At 33.4% G+C, this 19,826-nt stretch overlaps 1 protein-coding gene across 2 annotated transcripts in view; it reads left to right on the forward strand.

Moving 5' to 3' along the window:
• The window catches only part of LOC127972224 (immunoglobulin superfamily member 11-like), a 151,276-nt gene extending 133,863 nt beyond the window's left edge, over positions 1-17,413 (forward strand). The window contains exons 2-7 of one of the 2 annotated variants that reach the window (XM_052575568.1): positions 4,695-4,858; positions 11,435-11,642; positions 12,906-13,061; positions 13,947-14,069; positions 15,079-15,221; positions 16,214-16,571. In XM_052575568.1, coding sequence (XP_052431528.1) covers positions 4,695-4,858; positions 11,435-11,642; positions 12,906-13,061; positions 13,947-14,069; positions 15,079-15,221; positions 16,214-16,423 — 1,004 coding nt within the window. In that variant the 3' untranslated portion in view covers positions 16,424-16,571. Of the gene's footprint in view, positions 1-4,694; positions 4,859-11,434; positions 11,643-12,905; positions 13,062-13,946; positions 14,070-15,073; positions 15,222-16,213 lie in introns of both variants that reach the window. The other variant, XM_052575567.1, reaches the window with a different exon arrangement.
• Positions 17,414-19,826: the final 2,413 nt, after the last annotated feature.

The raw sequence follows: 19,826 nt of genomic DNA on the forward strand, positions 1-19,826 counted from the left end.
AAAAACAATTTAAAACGATATAAATGTCTTTATTGGCACTTTTGATCAGTTTAATGCACCACTGATGAATAAAGGTATTAATTTCTTAAAATAAAAAAACGTTTGAAAGCTTGTGTGTGTGTGTGTGTGTGTGTGTGTGTGTGTGTTATTCATGGGTTTTAATATACAGTGTCACATCTTGAAATCTGACACCTCAGGATTCATTTAAAGTGTGAAACTTTAACCATTAAATGCCTAAAAAGGATGTCTAGGAAGGCAGTTTTCTTGGTTTTGAGACACAGCCGTCATGTTCATCGTGTTGTATGTCGTTTGGCTTTGTCCATATTTTTATTTCCTCTTCATGATACAAAGTGAGCAGGTGGCTTCTTGCTATGATCAGCATCCTGTAAACATGGGCTGTGTGTGTGTGTGTGTGTGTGTGTGTGTGTGTGCCAGCGACCCTCTGAAGGGAGCAGGAGTTTTTTTCCGTGTCACTTCCATCTTTACATTCTCTATTTTAATAGCTTCACAATCTTTATAAACCAGTATCATTTTTTCTTATTTAATTTTTTTTAGGTACATGATTAAAGATTGCACAGAGCTAAAGTTAAAGTGTTTTAAAGTTAAAAATGCCAGCTCTCAGACCTCAAACAGAACATGAGGATGAAGAGGTTTGGTCTGTTTGTTCTCATCAGGAGTGTGTGTTTTGCTCAGGTGATCAAATGTAGCAGAAAATACACACAATCCCAGAGCTTTGAAGTGTGTGTGTGTGTGTGTGTGTGTGTGTGAGAGAGTCCTGAGGCAGACTCAGGATATATGTGTAACTAATATTAATTAGTAGTTTTATTCTGTTTTTCCAGTGGCACCTCACAGTCACTTCCTTCCTCTCGTTTATTCCCAGAGCGTGTGACGAACGAGTTGCGTGTTGCATTATGTAAAACTAAATTCATTAACTATGTAAAATTTCTTAACCTCATAAATATCATGTATTCAATGCAGATTAATTAAATTAGCATCGTTTGAATGGATTATTTGGTTGTAATCTTCTTTCTCTTTAATTGCATGTGATTCGTTCAGAAGAACTCCTTCATGTGTCACAGTAATAAAGTGCCTGTCAAATGTCACTTCATTTATGAAATAAGATTCAGATCAGAATGATGTCAGCTGTTTTACATCTTATTTATATTAACGCTTTATATTAACTCTTATTTGTTATATTTCTGTTTCATTCTTTTATATTTTATTTATATTTATTCTTATTTTATCTTTATTCCAATTTCCACTTATTTAGATTTATTCTTATAAATAATAGTTCAAATAAATAAAATATGAAATGCCTTAATTATTATTTTTCATTTTATTTATATTTATTCTTATTTTATTTTATTCCTATTTCAATTTTATTTAGATTTATTATTTTAAAATAGTAGTTAATATAAACAAAATATAAAATACCTTAATTATTCTTTTGCATTTTATTTATATTTATATTTATTCTTATTTCATCTTTATACTATTTCATTCATATTGACTCTTATTTAATTTCTTCTTCATTCTACTTTACATATTCTTTATATTTACACTTATTTTACGTTATTTAAAATAACTTTTATTTTATTTTTATTTATTTGGTTTAGCATTTTTTATTAACTCATTTTTATTTCCATCTATTTAAAATGTTATTTCTAAAAGAATTGTTCATATAAATAAAATATAAAATACCTTAATATTTTTTTTGTCCATTTTATTTATATATTTTTTTATTTTATCTTTATACTATTTTATATTTCATTTATATTGTTTAATTCCCTCTTTATTCTGTTTTACATTTTATTTACATTTACACCTATTTTACATTATTATTTATTCTATTTAGCATTTTTAACACTTTTTTTATTTCCATCTATTTTAGATTTATTCTTATAAAATAATTGTTCATATAAATAAAATATAAAATACCTGAACTATTCCTTTACATTTTATTTATAATTATTCTTATTCAATTTTTATACCAGTTTCAATTTTATTTAGATTTATTATTTTTTTAATAATAGTTAATATACATAAAATATAAAATATTTAACTTTAATTATTCTTTTGCATTTTATTTATATCTAATATCTTCTTTATTATATTTTAGATTTTATTTATATTTATTCCAATTTTATCTTGTTTGTATTTATTCTTATTCTATATTTGAGCAAGAGATCTGGCTGATGATTTTGACAGTATTTTGTGCTTGAATTGTTCCCTGTAACACATTCATGAAAGAGAGAGTTTAGAAGAATGAGATGGATAGACAGATCCACCCCTCCCCTCTCTCCCTCCCTCTCTCTCCCTCTCTCTCTCTCTCTCTCTCTCTCTCTCTCTCTCCTTCATTAATAAACACTAAAGTTGACATTAGTGGAGTGAAGGCTGCAGGAGACTCCAGGCCGAGCGAGGTGACTTTCCCAATTAAATGCAAGGGATGGAGACGGAGCTCCTCTCCATAAATACAGAAACAGAGTAAGCAGGTGTCAGAGTGCTCTTGTACTCCCAGCAGCCCGCAGAGAGACGGATGGTGTGTTTAGAAACACACTCACACACACTGCAGAATACAGTACTTCTCACTGCGGCTGGACAGTATGTAGAAAATAATACTAGTACTATACTGTGCACTTTTTGTGTATGCATGATATAAATACCCAGATGATGTTCTGTGTTTGCCAAAATATGACATTTGCAACAGAGAACACAGTGTGAGATACTGTGTCCCACAATGCAGTGCACTTCATGTGACCTTCCAGTGTAACATCAGCTACAGTCTAACATCAGTTTCTTGACTCAGTGTTTGAGCAGTCTGCCAAAGTTAATGCACTTTTTACACTGAATCAAAAAAAAAAAAAAAAAAAAAAAAAAAAAATATATATATATATATATATATATATATATATATATATATTTTTTTTTTTTTTTTTTTTTTTGCATTTGCATTTGTCATTTTTATTTCAAAGGTGATCATTAATAAAATTATTTAATTAGATTAGATAATTAAAACAATTTTAGAAATGTTTTTACTAGTATTTTAGCAAATGCATTTTAACAAAATAATTTAAAGTTTGCTATTTTTAGCATTTAGTGTTTTTATTTCACAGGTCTTTCACTGAATTAAAGATGAACATATGAGATCTTGTGAGTGTTGCACATATACTACATTTGCATACTGCATACAGTTTCACATGCTGCTTTTAAAAAAGTTGCAGGTTTTTCAATCATAATCTGTTTTCTCAGTCTTTGTGAGGAGAGGACTGCGAGTGTTAATTTGTTGGACACAATGCAGTAGTCTGCTGGGCTTTGAACGCTTCTGAGAATGAAACAGGATTACAACACGATCCACAGCTCGGAGATTATGTGTGCGAGGATCCTTTGTGGATTCATCTGAGCTTGACTGTAATTAGGATCTGTGAAATGCATTAGTTATGTTCACAATGGAGTTCAGGCTGACTGCATGAGAAGCTGTATCCCAGAATGCAATGCACTCGACTTGACCTTCCATTTCTCTTAAAGGAATAGATGCATAAGATGTAGATGTGTTTGTTTCTTCATCAGATTTGGAGAAATGTAGCATTGCATTAGTGTCTCATCAATGGATGCTCTGCAGTGAATGGGTGCCGTCAGAATGACAAATGAATTTGTTTCAGCTTTTGTCTTCTCCAGATGTTCACTGATGGACTGGAGTGCTGTGATGTTTTTATCAGCTGTTTAGACTCTCATTCTGACGGCACCCATTCACTCCAGAGCATCCATTGATGATACACTGATTTTTTATGTGAACTTTTTCTTTAAGTACAGTTAATCCTGTGCGGTTTGTTAGCATTTCATTCTGAGCTGTCACTCACTGATGACTTGCAGCTGGTGAGGATCTGTCTTCCTCCCACGTGATTGGCCGGATGATCATCATGTGATATTGTGTAAACGAGGCATCTCTCCTAATTAGAGGCATTGTGCTGTTCATGCAGATGCTAATCCAATCAAATTCATGAATGAGGATGTGCTTTTTTTAAATAAACAATGTAACCATAAATAGCATTAAATAAATAACTGCACCTGGTAAAATCACGTGTTTATAGATGAAATACTTTGCTGTTCATAATGAGCCTGAGTTCAGATAACACCCGCAGACCTCGGAGGACGTAACCCAGTTTAAGATGTTTAATGTGTTTAGCTCATGAGTGTGTATCATTTGACACGGTGATTGAGTTTGACCTTATCACACCATCAAAACAGGATGTGAATTTTAGTTGTATTTTTACCCAGCAGGTATTTCTGAATTTAATAGTTTAAAATTATCCATTGGCTCAGGGAAAAATTATGTATGTGCATTCTGTATGCTTTTTGTATTTTTGCAAATTTAATCTACATTTATACTGCAATGTTGTTTCAATTTCATTTTTAAAATTACAATTTCAGTGTTTTTTGGGAAAAAAAAATATAATAAGATTTTGTGTGTTAACATTTATTAATTTTAGTTAATGCTACATTATTAAAAGTGTCCTGCACCTACTAGAAAAAATATATATATTTTTAGAAATAATTAATATTTTTTTGGTTTGAGTGTATATTTTTATATCATTATCATTCTCAATAATTAAGTTGAGTGTATTTTTTACCCGGTTGGCAGTGTTTGGTGTGTTTTATACAGTTTTATGACTTCTGTGTGTGTGTTTTCTCCTCAGTGTGTGTGCGTGCGCTGGAAGTGACGGTGAGTCAGAGCAGCGTTCAGGTGGCCAGAGGTCAGGCGGCTGTCCTGCCCTGTACATTCACCACCAGCGCCGCCCTCAATAATCTCTACATCATATGGATGGTCACACCGCTGGCAAACGCCAACCAGCCCGAGCAGGTGATAAACCAAACCTCACACAGATACACTGACCTTAACCACACTCACATGCACTTAACATCCATATTGTGCTGCATTCTGGACTTCAGCTGGAAACAATTCAGGAAAGTGCTTTATTATATCCATAAGGATTAACCCTACCAATGCATTTTACAGTCTGCATGCATTTTTTTTGACGTAGTTGTCTGTAAGCTTCATAACTTAATATGTTTTCAGCTAAAACCATATTGCATCTTATTAACAACCTCTTAGCAGCAAGTGAATGTGCAAAGATTTAAATGTTTTACAGTGTTATCATGTGTTTACTACATTAACCTTCATTTTTACTATTACAAATTTTGGAAATTCTTTCAAAATTGGTGTGATGAAAGAAAAACATATTTTAAATATTTGTGAGAAATTGTGTTTGAATATATTATTAAATTAAATTTATATGAAGATATAAAATGAGAATTACCATTGACTATTATTTATTTAAATTTATTTTACGCTTATTCATAAGCATTACTATGAAACCTACATATTAATTTTCTAACAAAACAACATCAATATTACTCTGAAAGGATTTCAAACTAAATATATTAATTTTACTTGCATATACATGGAATTTCTGATGAAAAATATAAAAATTTATGCTTCAGTGGTTCATCAATATTCATCAAAAGTCCCAAAAGTGTGTGATTTATGGGAAATAGGCTAAATATAATTTACAGAAGTATTCTTGAGATTATTGTAGATCCATAGATGTACAAAAGGTCTAAATAACATTATGCATAAAGCCTCGGTTGATTCTCGGGTCAAAATTGACCCAGAATCTTTCTTGTTAACACATTCATTTGATTGAATGCAAGTTCGTTGATTTGAATGGAAATTCAAAGAAAAGTCTTAAATCAATCTTCACATTTCATAGTCTCTCTTTCAAGACAGCATGCAACTGTAGACTTCCTGTTGAGATTTCGCACCTTCCCTGTGTTCATTAACAGACTTAAAAAGCTGAAGAGAAGGGCAGAAATCATGAGGATGTAGATCAGGTGCTGGGACAGAGACAGTGATTCATTTACTTAAAAAATGACCGTCATCTGACTTTGTGCATGGATGCAGTTCAGCGCCCCGTAAACATGCACCAGAATGACCACAAACATTCCCATGTTTACTGCTGGAGTATATATGCTGAAATGGCAAATAAACAAGTAAGATCAAGAGAAACTGCAAACCCGGGTCACGGCACCAGAAAAAGGACGTTATTATTTTTGCAGGCTGTTATAATGATTGTTTGTTTATGACTACTATATTAGAATATAATTAAGCAGCTTGTTCATTAGTACCAGACTAATGAGACTTACCTCGTTGAGAACGGTTGATTACATGCGAGTGCAACTGCACAGTGTTGTTTGTAGCTTTTTCTTTATTTTTCTGAAAACTAATTAGAGACCAGTTCTGCAAGCGGTTTCGTACATCACGTGTTTGCTATTATAGTTATTCAGAGCTAGATCTGATTTTACACACGAAAGGTCAAGAATTCACACCTGAATAACGTAGCATGACTTAACTAGCGGGTTTAATCACACAAGGCTTAAAATGAACACTCGCCAAGCACCAAATGCGAGGAAACATGATGAGCTTTTAAATATATATGAAAAAGTGTTGCTTGCTAGTTGGCCAGTAACTTTTTTATTAATTCTAACAATGCCTGAGCATGCATTATTATTGTTGTTGTTGTTGTTGTTTATCTTTTATTTATTTACTTAAAATAACAATGCAATTACAATACTTGCATTTGAATATTGGTATTCTAAAAAACATTGTCCTGTTGTTATATAAAAGGATAATACTATTAGTAATAAATATTATAATTATTAAATGAATTATTATTAATGTATAAATTAAAATTATACAATTTAAAACATTTTTATTGTTATAATAATATGATATAATTATATTTATATAATAATATTAGTAGTAAATACTACCTTATTTTATATTCCCTTATTTTTTTATCACTACCACTATTATTAATAATAATACTACTAATAATAATATATTTATTATTAATAACTAATAACAAAATAATTATTATTATTATGATTATTAGTTATTTATATTATAGAAATAAAAAAAGTAATATCACTATAAGTATTTAATATTAAAAAATGTGTAAAATAAATTAATATGTACAAACATTTAATAAAAATTGCAATTAGATGCATTTTCCTAATTTGTTCTGCCCGTTATTTTAATAAAGTAATACACATACAGTTTCATGGTTGGTGAAAATGATTTATGGCCAGTCACTGGCCATTGGCAGGTGTTTGTCTGAATGTTATCTAAATGTTTTTTTTAATTGTAACTGCTTGTATCAGAATGTTCAGAGAACATTGAACATTAATATTCCAGTAATGTTTGGAAAATGATACAATGGAACGTCCACACACACACATCTGTGCACTGCCTTCTGGGTAATGCACTCTTGTTAAAGCTCGGCCTCGGACATGAGTTGTGTGAGCTTTAGCACGGCTTCGAACACAGAGCACAGGTTTATCGCCTCAGCCTTTGATTCCGTCTGATTTATCTTCATGAATGACTGCAGGCCAAACCCCATTCACCTGCTGCACACACACACACACACACACACTTACCTGTGTGTAACTCTGTGAAGATAACCCAAAAACACGCACATATACTAACCTATCTGTATCTCTGTATATGACCTAAACACGCTCACACACACACACACACACCTGCCTCCAACTGTTTCAACAAAAAGTGCACAACAAACGAATCTTCTGCACTAATTAACCCAGAGCTGCACAGGCCAGGACACAACAGCTGCTCGTTACACAAGCACAAAACACACACACACACACACCAGAATTATACTGCTACACATGCACACGCTATCTGACAAGTTCAAAAAGCATTATTGTACTTCTAATCCACTTCATCCTTTTTTTTCTTATTAGTTGCTAAAATGTTACTTTAGTAAAATGTTACTTTAGTATTATTTATATACTATAGTAATCTAGTATTTATTAATATTTTGAATTATTATTTTTAATTTACTTTTTCTATTTTTTATTTTATTAAACCAGTTTTTGTACATTTGTAATGTGAATTGTTTTTATTGTTTTACTTTTATTGTTCTAATTTTTTTGTTTTAATAAAGCTGAAGTTTTAGCAGCTTTGTCGTATATAATGGCAATATATTTTTATAGAAATATTTTTAAAAATATGTTTTAACATTTTTTCATATTTTTTATATTTATATTAATTAATTAATTAATTTATTTTAATTGCAGTTTTAGTCATTTTTGTATTAAAGTGTATTTTAGTTAGTTTCCAAGACAATATTTCTAATGTTTTTCTAATTAGTTCTTCTGATATATTTATATTTTAGCTTTTTTTCATTTACTGAATATAAATGTTTTTAGTGGTTAATATGACTAATGCATACGAATATGTACTAATATGTGTATTTAATATGTATATCTAACACTGTAGTACTGTATCCCACAATGCACTGCATTTAACATGACCCTCCGTTCCAGTGTGAAGAAAGAAAAAGTGTTTTAATGGTTTCCTGTGTACTCATCTTGTAATTTGGCTTCCAAAAAGGAATAATTTTTTTTGATAAATTGGATTTAAAAAGGCAAATTCATATAATTTTCTTCTCATAATCAAAGTCATGTGACAAAAATAGCAAGTGCAGTGCATGGGCATGTGTGCCGTATCCCAGCATGCTCAGGTGAGGGATTTACAGCGGCGTATCTTTAGCATATGTGGAGCTTATGATAAAGACACATGCTATCGGCCGTCTGACCTGCTTCTGATCAGATCACCATCTCTTCACGTCCGTCTGTGTTTGCTGTAATCTTCTGCGTTCAGCGGCAGATTAAGACGTCCAGCAGATGTATGTGTGTGTACAGGTTCAGCCCAAAATCCTTCCTGTTTTGTTCATTTTGCAAGTTCAGCTAGTGCCTGCTTTTATTTCTAGTAAAACTACTTTGCACACTTTATTAATAAGAATATTTGATTCTGTCATATTTATGCATGTTTTTCCACAAGCGTGTCATGAAGTGACTGAATCAGTGAAGAGACTGAATGGAGGGCGGAGCAGAGGAGATGTCAGGGGGAGGGGCTTAATGATTGACAGCTCGTGATGTGGCCGGAGCCAAGTCAGTTTAGCGCTGATGACCATCTGCACACATGATGACCTCCTTTCATCTCACTGCAAGCCAGTGTGTGGAAATCTGCTTAGTTTTGGATCTGAAGAGTTATTTCAGTATCACTGAGATACTATTACATTTTTTATTTATATTTTTAATTATTTTATTTTAATTTTGGTAACATTTTATATTAAGGTGTTCTTGTTATACGTGTTACATGTACTATAATAATAACAATAAATTAGGCATAATTTTATGCAAGTAACCCTAAGGCAAGCCCTAACCACATAGTTAGTATAAATAATTAATATTACTTACAAATTTTGATTTCTCTTTTGCAAAAAAAAAAAAAAAAAAAAAAAAGTTTTTATTTATTTTTTTTACTCCAATTCAGCATTTTTGACATTTTTTTCTCAGAATTGCAAGATATAAACTCTTGGCAAAAAAAATGCAAAACAAACTCAATTCTGAGGGAAAAAGTCATATAAATTCTGGATTGCAAGAAAAAATAATAATTCTGAGGTTACATTCTGAGTTAAGTAAAAAATCGTAACATAAAAATCATAAATAAATAAAAATAAAAAATAAGCTATTACCATTTTCTTTTTCCTTTCCTTTTTTTTATATCTGTGGTGGAAATTGGCTTCCATACAAAAAAAAAAGAAAAAAAGAAAAAGCTTATCCATAATTTAATAAATGTACTTAAATTAAAGTTTAAACTAGATTTAAACTTGAAAAGTTTCCAAAGAATTTGCTTTGTTAAAGTTTTCACTTTCAAAATCGCTTCAAGTGATCATATCTATCATATTTGCATACTGGTTTGTGATTGGTTGCTGTCGTCTTTGCTCAGTTGGGGCTTAAAAGATCATTAATACTCAGAAAATATTAAAGCTGCTGTGAGCACCAGTGATGCATGGCTAAGCAAACAGCACTAATAAGAGCTCATCAATAATGTGCACTTTTGAGACGTTATGATGAAGAATTAGGCGGCTGATAACGTGCATTAGAGCAACATCCATTTTTCTTTTTCTGACATATATACCTATCACTCCCATCTTATCCTATTACACAGCTCATATCTCACACACACACACACACACACACACACACACACACACACACACACATTGGCTGTGGGGCTTGAAGTGCTGCCTGTTCCTTTGTGTGTAAGAATCTCAGAGTCCATGACAGCATCATTTACTGAGGCTCAAATACGCTGTGTGTGTGTGTGTGTGTGTGTGATCATTCAGTCTCTAGAAGGCCACTGAAACCCTCCCATGATCACCAACACACACACACACACACACTGAAGCAGGTTTCTTTTAATGTGCCAGATCACAGAAGCTTCTAACAAAGATCAAAGTCCTTTAAAAATGCTTTATACTCTGTGTGTGTGTGTGTGTGTGTGTGTGTGTGTTGAATATTCCATCAGATCTTCTTCTACACGAGCATCTGATGGACATGCTGACACTCAGACTGACCAAAGCTTTGCTCAAAATGCTGAATAATTAAACAATTTTAATAATTGATCATTAGGAAAATAAAACGCATCCTTGTTAAACCTGTTAACACTCACTTTTTAACATCACGCATCAAAATCGACTCTGTTCACTTGAAAAAATTCATGTTCCTGGTCTTTTTGGGGCTGATTCATCATTGCACATTAAAATAAATAAAAACTTGCTTTGCCCAGGTTTATTACTGTTAACTAAAATTACAATCAAACTTCATTATTTCATTAACTGTTATAAAAATCGAATTCATTTCAAGTAATTGTATCACTGTTAAATGTTTACGAACATTATAATAAACACTGTATAGATAGCTAGGCTATTTCAGCTCCCAAACTTTCAGTTTAACTGTAGCCTATTTAGAAAAGAACAAGAATTAAAAATATAAGAAGATATTAACATCAAGCCAAAACGAATTCATTTAGGCTGAAACGAACCTGAAACCAACGTTGCGTCTCATTCGACACCAAATCAAATGTTTCTGTACTCGCGTTGCATTTGAATGCAAAAATATTATTTATTATGTAGTTCACTCGAGTTCCATTATTCACTCAAGGTTTCTTTCTAACAATAGAAACAACTACTCCTTTCAGTCATAAATATAATATGAATTGTAAAAGGTTTGTGTTTATTCATGTACATTCACAATAAAAACAAATCTTTGTGCTTTTGTAAAATAAAGACAAATAACAAACAAATTCACAGCACAAAAGTGAACCGAAACTCTGCATGCTAGGCTACTCGTTGCACAGTTTTTCTTTTGTTTTATAAAATGTATTAGTAAAGTAAAAATATATTTCTGATGAGATATTATACGACCATGTTCTGTTGGCTGCTACTTTTTGCGCATGTAAAATGAATCCCCATAAATGAACTGATTATGTTTGTGTTTGTGTTGGCAGGTGATCATCTATCAGAGCGGCCAGGTCTTCAGTTTAGCCAATCACATGAACGGCCGCGTGGGCTTCGTCTCCACCATGCCCAGCACAAGTGCCTCGATCTTCATCAATAACACACAGCTGTCGGACACAGGGACGTACCAGTGTCTGGTCAACAACCTTCCTGACCGCGGGGGGCGCAACATCGGCGTCATCGGCCTCACTGTGTTGGGTGAGCAGTCTCTCACACAAAGGTTTTCTTTGCTCAGTTGAGATGTGTGCATCATCTGAAAGCTGATTAAATCATCTCTCTATTGATGTGTGCTTTGTGAGGAGGACAGTATTTGACTGAGATACAACTATTTGAAAATCTGGAATCTGAGGGAGCCAAAAAAAATCTAAATATTGAAAAAAAAATAATCTTTAAAGTTGTTCAAATGAATTCTTAGCAATGCATATTACTAATTAAAAATTAAGTTTTGATATATTTACGATAGGAAATTTACTAAATATCTTCATGGAACATGATCTTTACTTAATATCCTAATGATTTTTGGCATAAAAGAAAAATGTATCATTTTGACCGATACAATGTTTTTTTTGGCTGTTGCTACAGTGAAGACGTATGAAGACCAGGGTCACATTTGTAAAACAGAACATATTATATACATACCATTACAATCATATTTCTTCTATTACAAAAGCAAAACTATGTAACACAAGAGAAAAAAGAGAGAGAGAAAAACATGCAACTCAGAAATCATTTATTTAGCTATTACTCGTTCATATAAAATCTAAAATGATGTAAAATTATAAAAAAAAAATTATTCAGTTTTAGTGTTATTTAATTATTCATATATGATTCTAATTTTATTTATGTTTTAAATGGGATTTATTTATATTTTTAGTTTTCAAGTTGAGTTTTTTTCTTCTGATTTTGCATTGGTTTTTTTAAGGTATTAGTATTTAGGTTTCATTTATTTTTTATTAAATTAATTAGCAATTAGCAATTATAGTTTTTTATTTATATTTTGAATTTTCCTTTATATCTTCAGTTTTTTAAATTAGTTAAATCTTTTTTTATTTTATTTATTATTCTGTTTTATTGTTATTTCAGTATTACTTATTTACTATTATTGTTTATTAATTGATTAAATTTGAATTACCTTATATATTTTCATTTTTTATTTCAGTTTATACAAAACATTAATTATAATTTTTTAACGTCAACAAAGGGCTTGCTGATCTCTAGTGATGTCTAATTCTTGTAATGGATCATTTGTCGGCAAAAGGTGAGAGATCTGGCCATAGTTTCCCGACTGCTGTTCTATATGCATGTATGTAATATGTTACATGTTGGGATTGTCATGTGACCTTCAAACATTGACATTGTCTCGCAGGACCACACTTTTGGCATAAAGTCTAGTTCACAAGCTCTTCTGCAGGTTATAAGAGCGCTGATGTATATGAAGCTGATCTTGTCTGTGCACTGCAGTTCCTCCGTCCATCCCGTCCTGTCGGATTCAGGGGTCGCTGGATGTGGGCAGTGATGTGATGCTGTTGTGTGGTTCGGACGAGGGCATCCCGACGCCCACCTACGCCTGGGAGAAGCTGGAGTCGGTACCCAAACTGCCCCACAATGCCATGCAAGGTACTAAACCCCTGCCCGTGGGAATCCCGTTTTGCCCCACGTTCTCGGGTAAATGCACAGCTCTTGACTCCTGCTGTGGCGTGACCTTTGCCCTCCCCGGTCCACCGTGTGTGTCTGTGAGATGACCTGACCTGCTCTCTCCATACGCCACGCTTTAGATCACGGCTACAGTCATTGCAATGTATCTTCAGCATCTTCTGCTAATCAAGGCTGCATTTATTTGATTAAAAATACAGTTAAAATAGTGAAATATTTTTACTATTTAAAAGAACAGTTTTTTAGGTGAATATATAGTAAATAGTAATTTATTCCTGTGATGCACAGCTGTATTTTCAGCATCATTCCTCCAGTCTTCAGTGTAACACATGATCTTCAGAAATCATGAAAATATACTGAAAGTTAGTTTAATGTAATAACAGCACAGTAGCCTTATTCTAAAGATGGTTGTTATATATTTATGCTTCATAAATCAATCAGTTTTGGCCTCTAAAGCTTTCACAGCTGTGAGACATTTTTACTTTCTGGTGCAAAACTGCGATCATACCGCCACCTAGAGGCCATTCATTTAACTGCAAAATCACTTTTTCTCGTTTTAATGAAATGTTTTGTATTATAATTTTTTATATATATATGTCTGTGTTATGTACTGAGTGTGATTTCTTCCACAATCCTACAAAGTACAGTAGTCTTTATTTTAAGAAGCCAAGAACATGTCTGGTCATGTAAACTTTCTATCTTAATTGGTTGAAATGATTTAAGCACAATCTGTTCAATATGTCATTTTGTCAGCTGTTTTTATGTTGTCATTGTCATCTGTTAATATTCTCCCATCAGGAAACCTGTGAGCGGTCATTGAGATGTTGTGTGTTGTTTTGTGTTGCTCAGATCAGATGCAGGGTTCGGTCACGCTGAGGAACATCAGCTCCAGCACATCTGGACTGTATCAGTGCACATCATCGAACGCCATCGGGAAGAGCACCTGCGTCCTCAACCTGCAGGTCGTGGCACGTGAGTCATTCCATGTTTTACACAGATTCTGGTTTTCCTTTTTCATTTCTCCAACATGCAGTATTTTCCATTTAAATGTGAATTCTTGTTATTGGTTTAATCACATTTTAATATTCAAAAAACATGTCAGATCAATTGAATTCATGCAAATTTAGCAGTTGAATAGTTTATACATTTTTTTTACTTTACAATTACTCAATAATTACCCGACTTAAATTTGCATGTTTATTTTATTTTATTAATCTTTTTATTTTTTTATTTTTTATTTTTTTTTAGTTAATTTCAGGGTTTTTGTTTTGATTTATTTCATCATACATTATATATATATATATATATATATATATATATATATATATATATATATATATATATATATATATATATATATATATATATATATATATATATATATTATAAGGCATAAAATAAATGAACTTTTCAAATAAAATGAATGATTACTTTTCAAAATGTAATCAAATAAAACTGTAATAATTGTTTGCCAAAAAAATTGCTACATAAAACAGTTCCAATTTAAATACCAAAAACGTGGAAGGAAAAATTATGATATTACTTTGAAAATAAACTTTTAGTAATTTTTAAGTGTATTCCAATGTATAATAGTAATATTATTTTAGTATTTTAGTAATAAGAATAAGTTAAACTGAACTTTTTGATGGCTTTTTGAGTTTCTGTGTGTTTTTGACGATTATATTTTGTGGTTTATTATTCGCAAACATACCACAATTCAATTTCAATTTAAGCAATCCAAAAGAATGTCTAATTAACTGAAATCATATTTCTAGAGCCCTATGTTATTTCTTTGATGTGTTCCTCTAAAATCAGCTGAATTCTACCATTCCACATCATACTGTGAATTCCATTTTTCTGACTGGATTCGGTGTTTTTTGAGGAAGTCCAGTGGTTTTAGGAGCTCATCATCAGGTTGAAGTGTGTGTGGTTGTAAACCTCATTAGAGCCGTGTCTCTGTGTGTGTTGTGTGACAGCACAGCCTCAGAGCGTCGGTCTGATCGCAGGAACCATCGCCACAGGCATCCTGGCGCTCCTCATCTGCTCTTCACTGGTGCTCGTCACGCTCTTCTACTGGAGAAACAAGAACAAGTACGAGGAGGAGGAGATTCCCAACGAGATCAGGTGACTCCTCATTCATCGGTGACAGTTGTATATTCCCAGACATTTCACATGATCTCAACAGGCCTGTAAAAAACATTTTAAAACTCTAATTATATGCTGATTTTATTAACATTAACATTTATGTGAATATTATCAGTTAGCAACAATTTAATGTTTTTCTACTAATTCTATTTTTACCTTAAATGTAATGCTAGTTGAATGTTTATTTCTTTAAACAGGTTTCCTTGTGATTAGAATGTTATGAAACGGTTACAAGAAGCGTTTTTAGAATGTTCATCAGATACAAGTAACCTCTTGAGAACATTCCGAGAATGTTGACTTCATATACATAACATTCATAAAAGGAAAAACTAGTTCATGAGAACATTACAAGAGTAATATGGGACCACAAAACAAGTCAGAAGGGTCCATTTCTAAAATTCTGACATCATCAGAAGCTGAATAAATCATCTCTCCATTGATGTGTGGTTTATTAGGATCAGACAATATTTGTCTGAGATGCAACTATTTGAAAATCTGGAATCTGAGGGAGCAAAAAAATCATCTTTAAAGTTGTTCAAATGAATTCTTAGCAATGCATATTACTAATCAAAAATTAGGTTTTGATATATTTACGATAGTAGATTTACTAAATATCTTCATGGAACATGATCTTTACTTAATATCCTAATGATTTTTGGCATAAAATAAAAATGTATAATTTTGACCGATACAATGTATTGTTATCTATTGCTACGAAAACACCTCAGAGACTCAAGACTGGTTCAGGGTCAAATATTACAAGAATGTTTCCTCTCAACAATATGAGAACACATCGAATCTTAATAACGTGAGAATGTTCCATAAACATGAATTATGTTAACATAAAAAATAACCGTTGTTGTGAATGTTCCTGTTAGCTTCTACTCTTCCCAGAAATGTCCTCATTTTAAAGAGTATGGAATGTGATCTCTGCTGAACTGAGCTCTTCCCGTCCCTCCCTCCTCACACAGAGAGGACGATCTCCCTCCGAAGAGATCCTCATCGGTCAAAGCGTTCCAAGCGGACGCCTCGTCTTCAGAGAACGACACGCTGACGTCCACCAACACCTACAACAGCCGCTACTGGCACAGCCCCAAACCCAGCTACGACACCGGCTCCTACACGCGCTACAACGGCGACACGCGGCAGACCTTCAGCGGCGCGAGCGCTCCGTACGCTAACGGCAGCCACACCCTGCCGCCGCCCAAGACTCTGGTGGTCACCACAAACTCCGCCCCCTCTCCGCCCGTCATGGCCCGCAGTAACGGCTCTCTGAGCCTCCGCCCGCCAGCCTCCGCGACGCCAGCCGTCACGATCGGACAGCAGCACACACACACACACACACACTCGTACGCCGTGAGCCAAGCCACGCTGGAGCGCATGGGTGCCGTCCCCGTCATGGTGCCGGCGCAGAGCAGAGCCGGGTCACTCGTCTGATGATGCCACAAAACTCTTTTATAACCGAGTTCAGCTGATGCCAACTGCTCTGCGTCCTGCGCTGGTTTTCATAATGCCTGTTTGCTTCTTACTTTCTTCATTTTACTGCAAGGCCCCCGAAATCACCTGTTTCTCAACCCCTTCACCTCCTCCAGAGAAACTATCTGAATGTGCATGATGCTTCGTTTGATTCGAATACAGCTTACTGCTTTCTAACACTGAATCAAAGAGTTGGAGTAGTGGCACAAATGATCGGCGTACACTAGTATTTCCACCAGCTGGTCCGATCTGATATTTCTATCTCTTTCCTTATCAGTTAACTTCTATTAAGCATCTTAAAAAATAGAAATATCTGACTCAAAACCGTATTTATCTGGTGGAGATACTAGTGTTGTAATCATTTTGGCCACACGTATATATACTGTATATGTGTGTGTGATCAGATCCGGCCGCAGTGTTTGACGCTGAAGTGACTGTGGCCTTGGAGTCTTTCATTGATCTGTCTTAACAATCCTAACTCGACACTACTGACTAGAGCCGTAGTCTACCTCTAAAACACTACAGATCGAGTCTAACCCACAGTGTAGCTCTCATCATGGAGTCCCTTCAGTCGGGTGCTGCTCTCTGTCAGACAGAAGCCAGCTTCATTCTGATCAGATGTGGTTTTTTAAATACTGTACATAATGTAACTACTTGTAGAATAGAATTTGAATTAAAACATTCTTTTGCCCAAATCTCGCTTGTGTTTTTTCTTTAAATGAGTGTTGGGGGTAATGCAAGTTATTTAATCAGATTATTTTTAGGGAGAAACAGATCACAGTTACAGGAGTTGATGGAAGTGACAAAGGTATTGTTTGAGGAACATTGTTTTGAGATGTTTCTAAAAGTTTTCTTGTTTGGGTTCTAACATTATGTAACAATTACAATGTTCTGCTAACTTTATTTCCACCCAAAATATAACATTATCCGAACGTTTATTTATAAGAACATTGATGTCATTTGTTGTTGTTGTTGTTGTTGTGATGAAAACGTTATTTAAACTTTTTTTCCTTAAAAGTTCTAATTTCATTTTTACTCCAAATTGAACATTTGAACATTTGTGTTTTATACACTGAGGATGTTCAAATGTTTTCTCGTCATGAGTGTTATTTAAAGGTCACTAAAGTACAAATAATTTAAAAGCCTTTTAAGAAAGCTGATTTCAGAACGTTTTCTCTCAAGTAAAAAATAACATCACGAGAACGTTCCGAGAATAATGTTCTAAGAATGTTTTCTTTCAGCATTATTAGAATGAATATCATATAAGAACTACCATAGACATTAATTCAGCGTGGGAACATTTAGTCTCAACATTGTAACATCAGGTAAAACTGTAAGAACGTTCGCGGTTGTGTTTATTGTAAATGCACAGTGCTGTTTTGTCGTCTGCAGCTTTAAATGTGCGACAGCTGATTGGCTGGCAGTGTTTCTAATGTTCCTCAGCTGGAAAGGAAAGTGCTTCTAATGATTTCGTTCCGCGGTGTTGTTATTGTTAGTTGGGGTGAGTACTTTACTTTTTCTTTGCCTAATATATTGCTTTGCATTATATGTTCTGAACATTTAAATCTCATCTAACGAAGACGTATTACTGAAAGAATTCAGACGATTTTATCTAAAGTGACTTACAAGTGAGTACAATAGAAGCAATCAGATCAACAAGAGAACAAAGGTAATATTCTTGCTCAGTTTCTGCAGACTGTATGAGCCGTAAAATCCTGGAGGTCCAAATATGACACTAAAGAAAAAAAAATAATGCAAACTTTTTTTTTTTTTTTTTTTTTTTAAGTTCAATGAATTTAAAAAAAGATTTTAAAATCTTAAAATATATATATATATATATATATATATATATATATATATATATATATATATATATATATATATATATAATGACTAGTATTGCATATGTCAGGCTTTAAGGGGTTAAATGATTGGTTGAGAATCACTGTTTTAAAGCAGCTGAACACACCAATAGATTTCTGAAGAACTAGTGGAGAATGAAAAGATCTTTGAGTGAATCTTCCGTGACGTCAGACCTTTTTAAAAACCTCCGGAGTTCTAAATGGAACTTTCATTCTTTAGGACACAATCTCATCATTGTTGTCAGACTTTCATACTCCGGTGTTCTGTTAGATGGAGTTCTGCTACAAATATCAAAGTGAGACTTTTCTTCTTTAAAGCTGGAGTAGATAACTTTTGTAAAAATATATATTTTTACATATTTGTTAAACCTGTCATTATGTCCTGACAGTAGAATATGAGACAGATAATCTGTGTAAAAATCAAGCTCCTCTGGCTCCTCCCAGTGTCCTATTGCCATTTGCAGAAATACATCGCTCCCGGTAAGAAACAACCAATCAGAGCTGCGGTCCGTAACTTTGTTTGTGTTCAAAATGTAGAAAAAATTATATAATAAGCGAGTACACCATGAATCCATTTTCCAAACCGTGTTTTTGGCTTGTCCTGAATCACTAGGGTGCACCTATAATAAGTGTTTATATTCGGACTATTTTAGATTGCTTCGGGGATACCGCGGTGGAGTAACCCAGTACCTTTGTGATTCTTCATAGACATAAACAGAGAGAAGTAGTTCCGGCTACGATGTTCTTCCGCAAGACGCAAGCAGTTCTGTTTATTAACCGCTAGAGCGTCAAAAGTTACCTACCGCAGCTTTAACCATTTCAGTTCAAGCCAGTCTGCTGAAACAGTTTCTGAATAAAATCGTGACACAAACACGATGTGTGGCTTTAACCCATGTGAATGAAGTAGACAAATGTGATTGTGTGTACATATATATATATATATATATATATATATATATATACACACACACACCTCACAGACGCTGATTATACAAACCACACCCACATAATGACAAACTCCTCCCACTCATTTCATAAAAAGTTTACTGGACAACCCAACTTGCACATCTAACCAACAGTCTACGATCAAACCAAACCACACCAGCCGTCTGTACTATAGTGTTTTTGAACCATACTATAGTAAAGTACTTGAATAAATTTTATAGTTGCTGTGGTAATTTAACAATTATAGTTATATAATCAAATGAATTTACAATACTAAGTTTATATTACAAATATATATTAT

This window comes from Carassius gibelio, chromosome B15 (assembly GCF_023724105.1).
Source record: "Carassius gibelio isolate Cgi1373 ecotype wild population from Czech Republic chromosome B15, carGib1.2-hapl.c, whole genome shotgun sequence".
NCBI lineage: Eukaryota > Metazoa > Chordata > Actinopteri > Cypriniformes > Cyprinidae > Carassius > Carassius gibelio.